This window comes from Perca fluviatilis, chromosome 9 (genome assembly GCF_010015445.1).
Source record: "Perca fluviatilis chromosome 9, GENO_Pfluv_1.0, whole genome shotgun sequence".
Lineage (NCBI taxonomy): Eukaryota > Metazoa > Chordata > Actinopteri > Perciformes > Percidae > Perca > Perca fluviatilis.
In genome coordinates, this window is record NC_053120.1 from 2,692,408 (window position 1) to 2,706,516 (window position 14,109).

The window sequence follows — 14,109 nt, forward strand, 5'->3', positions numbered from 1 at the left end:
GATAACAAGATTAAGGACGTCTCTTTCAAGCTATTATTACCCAAACTTGTGTTACAAAGATATAGGTCCCTATCTTGCACTCAGCGCAATTTATTTTGTACACTGACGCATGTATCATTCCTATTTTGCACCCGACCCACAGCGGACATTTCCTTCCACAGACTCACGTCTGTAAATTAGGGAATGAACTAGCGCTCCCGGGGGCTGTGCAGCAAAAAGAGGAGGCATGTTCCTGTGCAAATGTTTCCTGGTGCTATTTTACAATTTCAGAAAACAATTCTGCCACAGACCAGGAAAACCCTAGTCTAAAGTGAGTTCCTTATTCAGATGCTATTTTAAGGGCGCATGCTTGGCCGTGATGTAGAGTGAGCCCACCGCACCTATTTTTGCAAACCATACATAAACACAAGGAAACATATGACCTTGTTTCACACAACATTTCCATGAATCATGGATGTATTGATGACATAAATGAGGAAATATTAGAGGACTTAAGGAGATGTGATGTTGAACTGCATGTGCCGATGCCACTTAACCCAAATGCCCCAGCAGCAGCACGGGAGAGGAGAGACGGAAGAGCTGCATCGTCTATAGTGAGGTAATCTCGCTCTAATGTTAGACTACAATGAATAAAAAACAAAAACAATCAATATCAAAAAATATCACCATGCATTTATAACCTCGTAATTCAGTGAGAGTGAGTCCAAAACATCGGAAAGTATGTTTTTGTGAAATTTCTTTATTTACATTTTGTCAAAAAGAAAATCAATAGCAAACGTCGGTCTCCTCGGCTGTGAACTGCTCCTGGCGTGCGCCCATGGATGTATAAAGAGTGAACGCCTAGCAAATCCACCATTATAATACCAATCTGCCATGGAACAAGCTCGCCTGCTTTTAAAGGGAATGTGAGATAACGCTCTGATTGGTTTATTGCACGTTACGCCCAAACCACACCTATGAGTCATGTAGCTACTTCAGACCCACCCATTTTAGATTTGCGTCGGGCACGAGAGTCATTTATCCCGCCGGTATAATAGCAACAGCACCCGAGATCCACCCACAAAGCTAAATTACGATGTTGATTTCATGTGTGATATTTGTGGACTAGAAGAAGAGAGTATTTCAGGTCAGAGGTCACAGTATCCAGCCAGGAACAAGCACAACATTTAAATCACGGGTGTTAAACTCAGTTTCTCTAAGCGCCACACTGGGGAAAGAGAATCACATTAAAGCCTAACTCTCGCCAAAATGCAATTGTTAGAAAAATTGTGATTTGCATTTTTCTGTCTTGTTAATATTAAAACTGTTTGCATAAGAATGCCATATCACAATGATTACACTCCCAAGAGATAACATGGAAGCCACTAATCTGTCCTTGTCTAGAGCATGGAATGGTCTGAACATAAGGAAGACGACAATGACTCTTTCTTATGACTATAGACTTTGTATCACATTCAACATTGTATTACAAAAGCTGTTGTAGAGAGCGTTTCAATAGTCATTATCTGTACTTTGTAGTAAGTGCTGTAACTGCTCCATGTGTTCACAAGTAAAAATTTACATTGAAAGATCTTCAGTAGTTCTGTCTATTCTTTGATAATGTAATTATCTTAATAAATTGGTCCTTCGAGCCAGACCCAAACATCCTTCCCCACCTTCCAGGTTTCGGATCCTGAAACACCGTGCACGGGGGAGTCATTTGGTATCATAACAGCAACCTAGGGTCTTTTTGTGAATGTACCAGAGTCCGACTTTCATTTAAAAGCATAATTAGGACAGAAACGCCCCTTTTAAGATTGACCGTATTTTCGTTTTTTGGTCAAATGGCCTCTTGAATAGGAGTGCTAGGGGCACTTCTATGATCGCATCAAAATCACTATTTTTAAAACACTAATAAGGCTTGACGCAGCATAAAACTTTGCTCGAAGTATCACCTGGGGCTCTACACATGAACTCCAGCATTGAGAACATTGTGTTCACAGAGTTAACTAAAAAGAAAGGTTTTAACAACTCACTTTAGCAGTTGTTGTTTATGCTATCTGCCATCTTGTCAGTCAAAAAGTATCAATCTCCAAATGCAAATGGACTCCATAGGAGGAAATGTCATTCTTATATGAGACTCCTTTTTAAACTACAAGGTCAATATCGTTTTTCACTAATGACAAAATAACGAATTATCCGTGCATTTACATGGAACGAAGCTCTAGGAGCTTTCCATCTTTACTCTCCTCCCTGTTACGTTGCATTCGGAGATCGACTCTCTCGCTGTTCTGGAAGGAGAAAATAACCTAGAGACCCAGTTTAATTATGTGATAACAGGATTTTGGGTTAGTGAAAAAAGAGGACCACTCTGTGGTTCAACAGTTTATTTAGATTCAGAAAACTATTTTTTGGTTACATAAATATCAAGAAAAATTGTGATCATCAGAATCGGATTTTACAAAATAGATATTCACCAGAACTTGACACTTTAAGAGGAAGAATAAACAACAACTTCAAAAAATAACAAATGGTAATCATTCATGTTCCAGGATTACATCCTCAGTTTAATATCTGCTGTCACATCTCTCCCCCCGCGGTTTGTTTCTTACATTTCCCAGAATGCCATTCAATAATCCCAGAGGACACACAGTATGTCAACGTCACACCACTGCAAACAAAGTGAGTAAATGAATAAAACACATCCTTAACTTAAGTCAAAGTATTAATCCCACACTGTTAAAATGTAAAGTAAAAGATCTATATTATTACTTTCTTCCTCAAAAATTATAATTTTTTTCTTAAGATAGTACGACTTTTTGAATTGAAATATTACGAAATTTTTCCCAAAATATTACGACTTTTTGACTTGAAATATTATGACTTTTTTACATGAAATGTTACGACTTTTTCTTAAAATATTATACATTTTTTTCCCAAAATATTATGACTTTTTGACTTGAAATATTAGAAAAAAAAAAATAATTTTAAAAAAAAAAAAAAAAAAAAAAAAAAAAAACTCAGAAAATAACAAATGGTAATCATTCATGTTACAGGATTACATCCTCAGTTTAATATCTGCTGTCACATCTCTCCCCCTGAGGTTTGTTTCCTACATTTCCCAGAATGCCATTCAATAATCCCAGAGGACACACAGTATGTCAACGTCACACCACTGCAAACAAAGTGAGTAAATGAATAAAACACATCCTTAACTTAAGTAAAAGTATTAATCCCACACTGTTAAAATGTAAAGTAAAAGATCTAAATTAAAACTTTCTTCCTGATGTATTAAGACTTTTTTCCCAGAAATATTATGACTTTTTTACATGAAATATTACAACTTGTTTCTTGAAATATTAGAAAAATAGATTTAACATAATATAACCATCAGATATTCACCAAAACTTGAAAATTTAAGAGGAAGAAAAAATAACAACTTCATAAAATAACAAATCGTAATCATTGATGTTACAGGATTACATCTTCAAACAAAGTGAGTAAATGAATAAAACATAACTTAAGTCATATATATATATATATATATATATATATATATATATATATATATATCAATATATCAATATTAGGACTATTTTACTTGAAATATTTACTTTGAGATATAAGTTCCTACATTTCCCAGAATGCCATTCAATAATCCCAGAGGACACACAGTATGTCAACGTCACACCACTGCAAACAAAGTGAGTAAATTAATAAAACGCATCCTTAACTTAAGTAAAAGTATGAATCCCACACTGTTAAAATGTAAAGTAAAAGATCTATATTACAACTTTCTTCCTGAAATATTACGACTTTTTTACATAAAATATTACAAATTTGTTTCTTGAAATATTACGACTTTTTTCTTGAAATATTCTGACTTTTTTCTTGAAATATTATGACTTTTTTATTTGAAATACTACGACTTGTTTTTACTTGAAATATTATGACTTTTTTATTTGAAATATTACAACTTGTTTTTACTTGAAATATTACGACTTTTTTTCGAATATGACTCTTTTTTTTTTAAAAATATTTTTTTTTTTTTTTAAATAATATATTTTTTTTTTTTTAAAAAAATTTTTTTTTTTTTTTTTAAAAAAGGCACCTTGACTTATTGGGACTTTAGCTTATTCACACTAACCCCCAGAATTAGACAAGTCCATACATACCCTTCTCATCTCAGTGCGTGCTGTAACGCTGTCTGATGCCCCCAGCATTAGCTTAGCCTAGCACAGATCCTGCAGGTAACTGGTTCCAACTAGTGCCAACATGTTCCTATTTCCTTGTTGTGATTTGTATAGTCACAGCATGTACAAATGACAAGGTCACATGATACACAGCCATCTTCTAACCGTATACATACTGGGAACTATATTCTCAGAAAGGCGAAGCACTGCTACTTCTCCTACTAGGGTGGAGTGATATGCTTGCAGCACCTGAGAAGCCCAGAGCAGCTTTGCCTTTCTGAGAATATAGTTCCCAGTATGTATACGGTTAGAAGATGGATGTGTGTCTTATGTGACCTTGTTATTTGTACACGCTGTGATTAAGTCCCAATAAGTCGGCGTGTTCCTTTAAAATATTACTATTATATTACTTTTTTCTTGAAATATTAACTTTGAGATCTAAGTGAAGTACTTAATCTCAACAACGGTATTACTGAAGTACAGTACTTGAGTAAATGTACTTAGTTACATTTTGGTGGTTTGTTCTTGGAACAGATGAAGTTAAGCTGGTTGTCATCGTCATCGTCGATCAATTTGACCCAAGTTCCATTTCGGTCCATGGCTCCAGACATGTTGCAGTCGTCCTCAGGCTGGCTGGGCCCCCAGTTCTTGTAGCGGACCGTCTCGTCACTGACCCAGAACCAGAAGTCCAGAGTGCAGGTGTAGCGCAGACCCAGCCACACGTAGCGAGTGGAGGCCATCTTGGCTCTCTCCTGGACCCAGCGCTGCTCGTCCAGGTTGGTGATGGAGACAAGGTCGCCATAGCTAGTTCTGCAGTAGTATAACGCGTCCTCCCAGTTCATGCTCTGGTTGATCAGGATCACTGAATCTGTCAGGGGAGAAGGAGAATCAGGGACAGAGCCAATCAGAGGCGGAGTCAGCCAGGGGCAGAGCAAATTAGTGTCGGTGCCAATTAGTGTCGGAGGCAATTAGTGGCTTAGCCAATCATGGGCAGAGATGCAAATGCTCCACTCATGGAGACAAACACAGGACAGTTGAAATAACAGCTGTAACATTTATTTTATATCTAACAAGCAGTTTGTTGTATTTTAGCAGAACTGAGAACAGTTTATTTACAGATGTATATGTACAGTACCGTTAGATAGACCTGCTAAACTCACCGTTGTAGCAGAAGAAGGGTTTGGTTTCATTACAGTGATCGGAGCTCCATTTTCCATCTGACGTAGTCATAGCACATGTCTTCTCAGGGTCTTCTTTCTTAGGTTCATCATCATCCCAGGATCTGAAAGAGAAACTGCTCCCATCTGACCAACTCCAGCAGTTTCTGAGGCCGATCCAGAGTTCTGTATCATTCTGGGGCTGGTTTGAATCATTCTGGCGCTGTCTCTTGAAGTCTTCTAGCTGTTTGACTCCACTGATCAGGTCAGTGTAATTTTCTCTGCAGAATCTCTGAGCCTCTGTCCAGTTCATCCCAGTGTCACTGATATAAAATGTTTTGTCAGATTTCTTGCCTTCTGTGGAACACACAGACAAACTTTGGGGTTTTTATTTAGTCTCATGAAATCCTACATTATTCTTATTTCAATACAATAGTGTGATATCAATTCAGAGACTTTCCTCCCTCTAAAAAAAATCCCCCATAAGTGGATCGTTCCAGCATCATTCTGACCTATATTTATGTTACGTCACGTTCTGCGTCACATGGTAACCTTCAGGAAGTGAAGTCACGTCTTCACAACGTTTACGACGTGTTTAAAACTGCGACCGTTACCGTCTCTGGTTCATATATGAGGATGGAGAACTCTCGTGTGGGTAAGATTAGAGGGGGGGGGGAGGTAGTCAGAACTACTACGGCCACAAGAGGGCGACGCCACTACAAACATAAATGTAGGTCAGAATGATGGTGGAACAAACCACTTCTGGGGGGAGTTTTTTAGGGGAGAACAGACTCTATGTCCCACATATTCTCACCGTCATAGCAGATAAATTTATAGGTTTCAGAACAAGAGTCATCATGCCATTTGTCATCCTTCATCTTCATCCTCACACAGTTCTCCTGATTGTTGAAATTATTTGGCTGTCCTGGAAACCATTTACTCTCATTCTTGTTGAACTCCACCCCTGACAGAGACCAGCGCCACACGGTGTTTGGTGTGTTGTTTTGCAGCCCAATCCAGGCTCCGTCTGGATACCGTGCATTCGTGGAGTTAAGGAGTCTCTGCATGTCTGCCTGGTTAGCCACTGTGGCCAGGTCAGTGTGGTTCTTTCTGCAATACTCCTGGGCTTCTTTCCAGGTCTTCTCCTCTCCAATGAAGTGGTAGTCATACAGCTGACCCCCAATGGAGGAACACTGACCTGATAACAGAGAAGAAACTGCAGCGATGGAGCTGAGAGCTAGACAAGCATCTGGTCATTAAAAGGTAACTTTGTTCTGTTTTTAAACCTGGACTCTATTTTCCCATGTTGTTGTGTCTAAGTGGCTCATGTTAAAGGACAATTCCGGCGCAAAATGAACCTAAAAAAACAGATATGCTGGCTCTATACACGCTAAAAGTCCTGATTATTTACATGGAGTCTGGTGGAGATATGCTGGCTCTATACACGCTAAAAGTCCTGATTATTTACATGGAGTCTGGTGGAGATATGCTGGCTCTATACACGCTAAAAGTCCTGATTATTTACATGGAGTCTGGTGGAGATATGCTGGCTCTATACACGCTAAAAGTCCTGATTATTTAAAAGGAGTCTGGTGGAGATATGCTGGCTCTATACATGCTAAAAGTCCTGATTATTTACATGGAGTCTGGTGGAGATATGCTGGCTCTATACACGCTAAAAGTCCTGATTATTTAAAAGGAGTCTGGTGGAGATATGCTGGCTCTATACACGCTAAAAGTCCTGATTATTTACAAGGAGTCTGGTGGAGATATGCTGGCTCTATACACGCTAAAAGTCCTGATTATTTACATGGAGTCTGGTGGAGATATGCTGGCTCTATACACGCTAAAAGTCCTGATTATTTACATGGAGTCTGGTGGAGATATGCTGGCTCTATACACGCTAAAAGTCCTGATTATTTACATGGAGTCTGGTGGAGATATGCTGGCTCTATAACGCGCTAAAAGTCCTGATTATTTAAAAGGAGTCTGGTGGAGATATGCTGGCTTTATATACGCTAAAAGTCCTGATTATCTACATGGAGTCTGGTGGAGATATGCTGGCTCTATACATGCTAAAAGTCCTGATTATTTAAAAGGAGTCTGGTGGAGATATGCTGGCTCTTATACGCTAAAAGTCCTGATTATTTAAAAGGAGTCTGGTGGAGATATGCTGGCTCTATACACGCTAAAAGTCCTGATTATTTAAAAGGAGAGTCGGGTGGAGATATGCTGGCTCTATACACACTAAAAGTCCTGATTATTTAAAAGGGGTCCGGTGGAGATATGCTGGCTCTATACACGCTAAAAGTCCTGATTATTTAAAAGGAGTCTGGTGGAGATATGCTGGCTCTATACATGCTAAAAGTCCTGATTATTTACATGGAGTCTGGCAACAACAGAACTTTTAGTGGTGGCTAACTGCTGCTGAATATTTGTCCTGTAGGGTTACATTACAGCCACCTAAAAATAACGAAATTACCGTTTAAATCAAACCATATTATTAGTTGAAGTGTGACTTGGAGTTGATGAGGAGTGATCTGTCCAGATGATCCACTTACCCATCACAATCAACACTAACAGACTCCACTGCATCTTCTCCCTGTTAGATGGTAATAAACAGTTATTGTTGGTATGAAATCAGGATTATTTTACACCATTACTCACTGACTTTTGGAAAAGATGTTTCATTTATTAAAGTTACAACACACACACACACACATACACAGAGACACACACTCACACACACACACACACACTCACACACATACAGAGACACACACACAGACACACTCACACACAGAGACACACACACAGACACACACACACACAGACACACTCACACACAGAGACACTCACACACAGAGACACACACACAGACACACACACACACAGACACACTCACACACAGAGACACACACACAGACACACACACACACACACAGAGACACACACACACAAGTCAACAGTGTAAAACCTTGATGAACTGTGACATTTGCATTCATGCGTTTCCTGTTGGACTTTGTGAATTCCTGTTAAAGTAATAATATGAAAAAAATTTTAATATGTTGGCGGAGTGAATTTAGCCGTCGGGAGGGCGGGGGGGGGCGAAACAAACAGAAGAAGAGCCTGTCTTTATGTTTAGGGATAAAGTTTATAACCACGTCCATCAGGATGCAAATCAAAGATTTAACTGACTGTGTCTGACAACATTATGGGATGGATCCCTACAGAGATAGACCTTTTAGTTAAAGAGTAAGATCCTTTTAGTTTAACATGAAACAGCCCCGAAATCACCATCACCAAATCCACCAGACTCCATGTAAATAATCAGGACTTTTAGCGTGTATAGAGCCAGCATATCTCCACCAGACTCCATGTAAATAATCAGGACTTTTAGCGTGTATAGAGCCAGCATATCTCCACCAGACTCCTGTAAATAATCAGGACTTTTAGCGTGTATAGAGCCAGCATATTTCCACCAGACTCCATGTTAATAATCAGGACTTTTAGCGTGTATAGAGCCAGCATATTTCCACCAGACTCCATGTTAATAATCAGGACTTTTAGCGTGTATAGAGCCAGCATATCTCCACCAGACTCCATGTTAATAATCAGGACTTTTAGCGGTAACCAGCATATCTCCACCAGACTCCATGTAAATAATCAGGACTTTTAGCGTGTATAGAGCCAGCATATCTCCACCAGACTCCATGTAAATAATCAGGACTTTTAGCGTGTATAGAGCCAGCATATCTCCACCAGACTCCATGTAAATAATCAGGACTTTTAGCGTGTATAGAGCCAGCATATCTCCACCAGACTCCATGTAAATAATCAGGACTTTTAGCGTGTATAGAGCCAGCATATCTCCACATGTAAATGGGTGAATTAAGAGTTTATTTCAACCAAACCAGAGTGGTGATTGTTGGAACAGTGGGAAGATGAACCAAGACGGCTTTTGGTAGTTTTATTTAGTTTCTGTCCACTTTGAATGAAGTTTTATGATGATAAAAGTCCTGATTATTTACATAGAGTCTGGTGGGATTGTCATGAAACAGCCCCGAACTCGCCATCACCAAACCCACCTGCTGCATGTCATCCCCCTTTTTTTTTTCAAGTCTAAGCTGTCCTGTCAAATAAAGGCCTAAAAATGCCTCAAAAAATAAATGTACAGACATACAACTGTTAATACTCAGATATTTGTTAGAGCGTATAGGTTTTTTAGATGCAGACCTTTGAGTGATACAAACACTGACACACAGACACATAGACACACAGACACACACACACACACACACACACAACACAGAGAAATAAAGAAAATAAATTTGAAGGAGAACTGGAAACTTTATCATTGTATAAATCAGATTTTACATGCAGTATTACGTTGAATACAATCCCTCTTCTGCAAATCCACACAGACATTAAAATGTGAAATCAAACAGCCGAGTTAATAACTTATATAACTTATATAGTTTATAACTTACATCTTGTGAATGTCCACAGCTTCTCTCTGCTCTGATGGTTCTCCCTTTCTGTGCCCACGGAGACTGCTGGCTACACTTTAATGATCCTGGTAATAATTAAACTCTGGCTGTCATTTCGTTGTCGTCATTTGAATATTAAAATATCAACGTGTCACATCTGTATCATTGCCTGGAAACTTCTGTATGAGGTGATGTTATATTTTAGTCAAGATAAGATTAAAAAACATACTCGTCCACTAAAAGTTCTGTTGTTGCCGCTGACAGACTCGGATTATTATTCTAAGTGTCTGACAACATTATGGAAAGGATCCCTACAGAGATAGACCTTTTAGTTAAAGAGTAAGATCCTTTTTTTAAACATGAAAATATCCGCGAAATTGCGTTCGCTAATCCCACCAGACTCCATGTAAATAATCAGTAATTTAAGCATCGTAAAATACACTTCATTCAAAGACGACAGAAACAAAATATAACTATGAAAAGCCGTTTTGGGTCTTCTTTCCACTTTTCCAACCATCACAACTCTAGTTTTGGTTGAAATAAACACATAGTTTACAGATTTACATGTTAAAACATGCTGGCTCAATACACGCTAAAAGTCCTGATTATTTACATGGAGTCTGGTGGAGATATGCTGGCTCTATACACGCTAAAAGTCCTGATTATTTACATGGAGTCTGGTGGAGATATGCTGGCTCTATACACGCTAAAAGTCCTGATTATTTACATGGAGTCTGGTGGAGATATGCTGGCTCTATACACGCTAAAAGTCCTGATTATTTACATGGAGTCTGGTGGAGATATGCTGGCTCTATACATGCTAAAAGTCCTGATTATTTACATGGAGTCTGGTGGAGATATGCTGGCTCTATACACGCTAAAAGTCCTGATTATTTACATGGAGTCTGGTGGAGATATGCTGGCTCTATACACGCTAAAAGTCCTGATTATTTACATGGAGTCTGGTGGAGTTTGGTGATGGTGATTTCGGGGCTGTTTCATGTTAAACTAAAAGGATCTTACTCTTTAACTAAAAGGTCTATCTCTGTAGGGATCCATCCCATAATGTTGTCAGACACTTAGAATTAATAATCTTAGTCTGTCAGCGGCAACAACAGAACTTTTAGTGGTCACTAACTGCTGCTGAATATTTGTCCTGTAGGGTTACATTACAGCCACCTAAAAATAACGAAATTACAGTTTAAATCAAACCATATTCTTAACTGAAGTGTGACTTGGTGTTGATGAGGAGTGAGCTGTCCAGATGATCCACTTACCCATCACAATGAACACTAACAGACTCCACTGCATCTTCTCCCTGTTAGATGGTAATAAACACAGTTATTTTTGGTATGAAATCAGGATTATTTTACACCATTACTCACTGACTTTTGGAAAGGATGTTGAATTTATTGAAGTTACAACACACACACATACACAGACACACACAAACACACACCCACACACACACACACACACACACACACACACACACACACACACACACATACAGAGCAAACACACAGAGACACACACACACACACACACACACACACACACACACAGACACACACACACACACCTACACAGAGACACAGACACATACACACACAAACAGACACACACAGACAAACACACAAGTCAACAGTGCAAATGTCACAGTGAACTGTGACATTTGCATTTTTAGGTTTCCTGTTGGACTTTGTGACATCATGTTCAAGTAATAATATGAAAATTATATTAATATGTTGGCGGAGTGAGTTTAGCCGTCAGGAGAGGGGAAGGGTTTTATTTTATTAAGGGTTTATTCCAACCAAACCAGAGTGGTGATTGTTGGAACAGTGGAAAGATGAACCAAGACGGCTTTTGGTAGTTTTATTTAGTTTCTGTCCACTTTGAATGAAGTAATTTTTACAATTATTAAAGTACTGATTATTTACATGAAGTCTGGTGGGTTTGACATGAAACAGCCCCGAAATCACAATAACCAAACCCAAATGGCTCAAAAAAATTATCAAAAAATAAAAGTACATACATCCAACTGTTAATACTCAGATTTTTGTTAGAGCGTATATTTTTTTAGATGGAGATCTTTGAGTGATACGTTTGAGGATCCCGGATGTATCACAGAAGAAATATTAAATATTGAGAAATAAACAAAAAGAGTTTGAAGGAAAACTGGAAACCTTATTATTATATAAATCAGATTTTACACATGCAGTATTACGTTGAATACAATCCCTCTTCTGCAAATCCACACAGACATAAAAATGTGAAATCAAACAGCCGAGTTAATAACTTATATAGTTTATAACTTATATAACTTATATAGTTTATAACTTATATAGTTTATAACTTATATAACTTATATAGTTTATATCTTACATCTTGTGAATGTCCACAGCTTCTCTCTGCTCTGATGCTTCTCCCTTTCTGTGCCTGAATGAGACTGCTCTCAACACTTTATTAATCCTGTTAATAATTAAACTCTGGCTGTTATTTGAATATTCTTACTCACCCAGTAAGAGCGTGCGCCCCATGTAGGCTGAGTCCTTTGCAGCGGTGCGGGTTCGAATCCGACCTGCTGCCCTTTGCCCTTTGCCCCCCATCTCTCTCCCCTTTCATGTATATCCACTGTCACTACTTAATACAGGGAAAAGCCCCCCAAAAGATAATCTTTAAAAAACATATATGTATATATCTGTCTTCACCGTCGACCATGTTGCAACTTTTTGATTTTCTAGGTCAAATTCTTTTTTTTTTATTACGTTTTGGTCATGTTTTTTTCACACTTTAGTCGCTTTTTCGACATTTTTCTCACATATTTTTCCTACATTTTTCAATATTCTATTATCAATCTTTCTTTACATGCTATAAAATTGAATTCAGTTTTTTCCAATTGCTAAAACACAATTTTGCAAACTAGGCTGGTTTTTATCAAAATACTTAACACAATTCACAAAACCACCCACCCAAACTGCAAAATACCTCATATGTCCTGCAAAATGAAGCACTGCGACCAAAACTACATATAGCATTATCAAAATCAAACTTTTGCACCACATGGCACACTCTTCATTCATATTACCAGATTTTGGTCTAACCAACTACACACTGTTGGGCATAATGAAAAGAATTCTCATCTTTAGTGTGCTTTGTCATAATGCTAAAATATTTGAAATTGTAGGAAATTCTTCAGATTGTTCACAAAACAAGAAAATTGCAGATAAAATATATAGAAAAAAAGAGGCATCATAGTGCTTACTTCCTGATTAAAGTGGTAACAATGAACCATTGATGTTTTTAGCCAGGTGGCCCATATATTGGCCAATTAGCTCATGTAGTGTCATTTTGAATGGCAGTGTTTTGAAATGAGTTGCTACAAAGCTAATTAAGACGATCAGCTCCACACAACTCTCTCTGGATTTCTCAGTATGTTCAGAAGAAATCAACAAAAACCATCTAACACTGTTCTGTTCTGTTTGCACACACATGCATGCATGCACACACACACAGAAACACATACACACACACACACACACACATGTACACCCACTCACACACACACACACACACACACACACACACTCACACCTACACACACACACAAAGTTCATGTCAGTTTATGTTGTCATGTTGCCACCTGTGTATGTGAACCACCAATGTTCGCACAGACATGCATGCATGCACACACAAAAACACACACACCCACACACGTTGTAGATGTTAATGTTCTAATAAGGTTCTTTTTACAATAAATGTTCTATTAAAAATACGTTTTGTCATTTTTATTGGTATTTATGTTAAAATTAAGGCAGTTAAAACTGTCCGTCAAATTTGACCGTGAACAGTAAATTACAGTTTTTTCGTTGGCTACAACGACAGTGGGCACAACTGGAGTCACATGTGCAAAACTCTAACTACAGTCTGCACTACCTACAGTCACCTGAGCTAAACAGTTCACATCACCTGCAAAACTCATTCAAAAAAACACAACCTTCACCACGTCTCAAACAGTATGCACAGGCCTCACTGAGATAACACACACACACACACACACACACACACACACACACTGAGATACCACACACACACACACACACACACACACACACACACACTGTCACTCAGAACACACTGAAGGTAAAAACACTAGCATCAAACACCAATACAGAAATTACAAACGTTCTCATCTTTACAGTTTGAACAATTTGAGTGACTTGACACTACTCAACAGTTTATTTAAGGAAAAAATATAGATTGTATAGCATACCAATTTTTACATAAGGT

At 38.2% G+C, this 14,109-nt stretch overlaps 1 protein-coding gene across 1 annotated transcript in view; it reads right to left on the reverse strand.

The window, feature by feature from the left end:
• Nucleotides 1–4,520: 4,520 nt before the first annotated feature.
• Nucleotides 4,521–14,109, reverse strand: part of LOC120565430 (macrophage mannose receptor 1-like) — a 26,882-nt gene continuing 17,293 nt past the window's right edge. Inside the window, exons 3-6 of the mRNA XM_039811238.1 lie at nucleotides 11,097–11,137; nucleotides 6,144–6,527; nucleotides 5,333–5,686; nucleotides 4,521–5,040 (exon numbers count right to left, since the gene is read on the reverse strand). Of these exons, the coding sequence (XP_039667172.1) occupies nucleotides 4,673–5,040; nucleotides 5,333–5,686; nucleotides 6,144–6,527; nucleotides 11,097–11,130 (1,140 nt within the window). The 5' untranslated portion in view covers nucleotides 11,131–11,137 and the 3' untranslated portion in view covers nucleotides 4,521–4,672. The remainder of the gene's footprint in view (nucleotides 5,041–5,332; nucleotides 5,687–6,143; nucleotides 6,528–11,096; nucleotides 11,138–14,109) is intronic.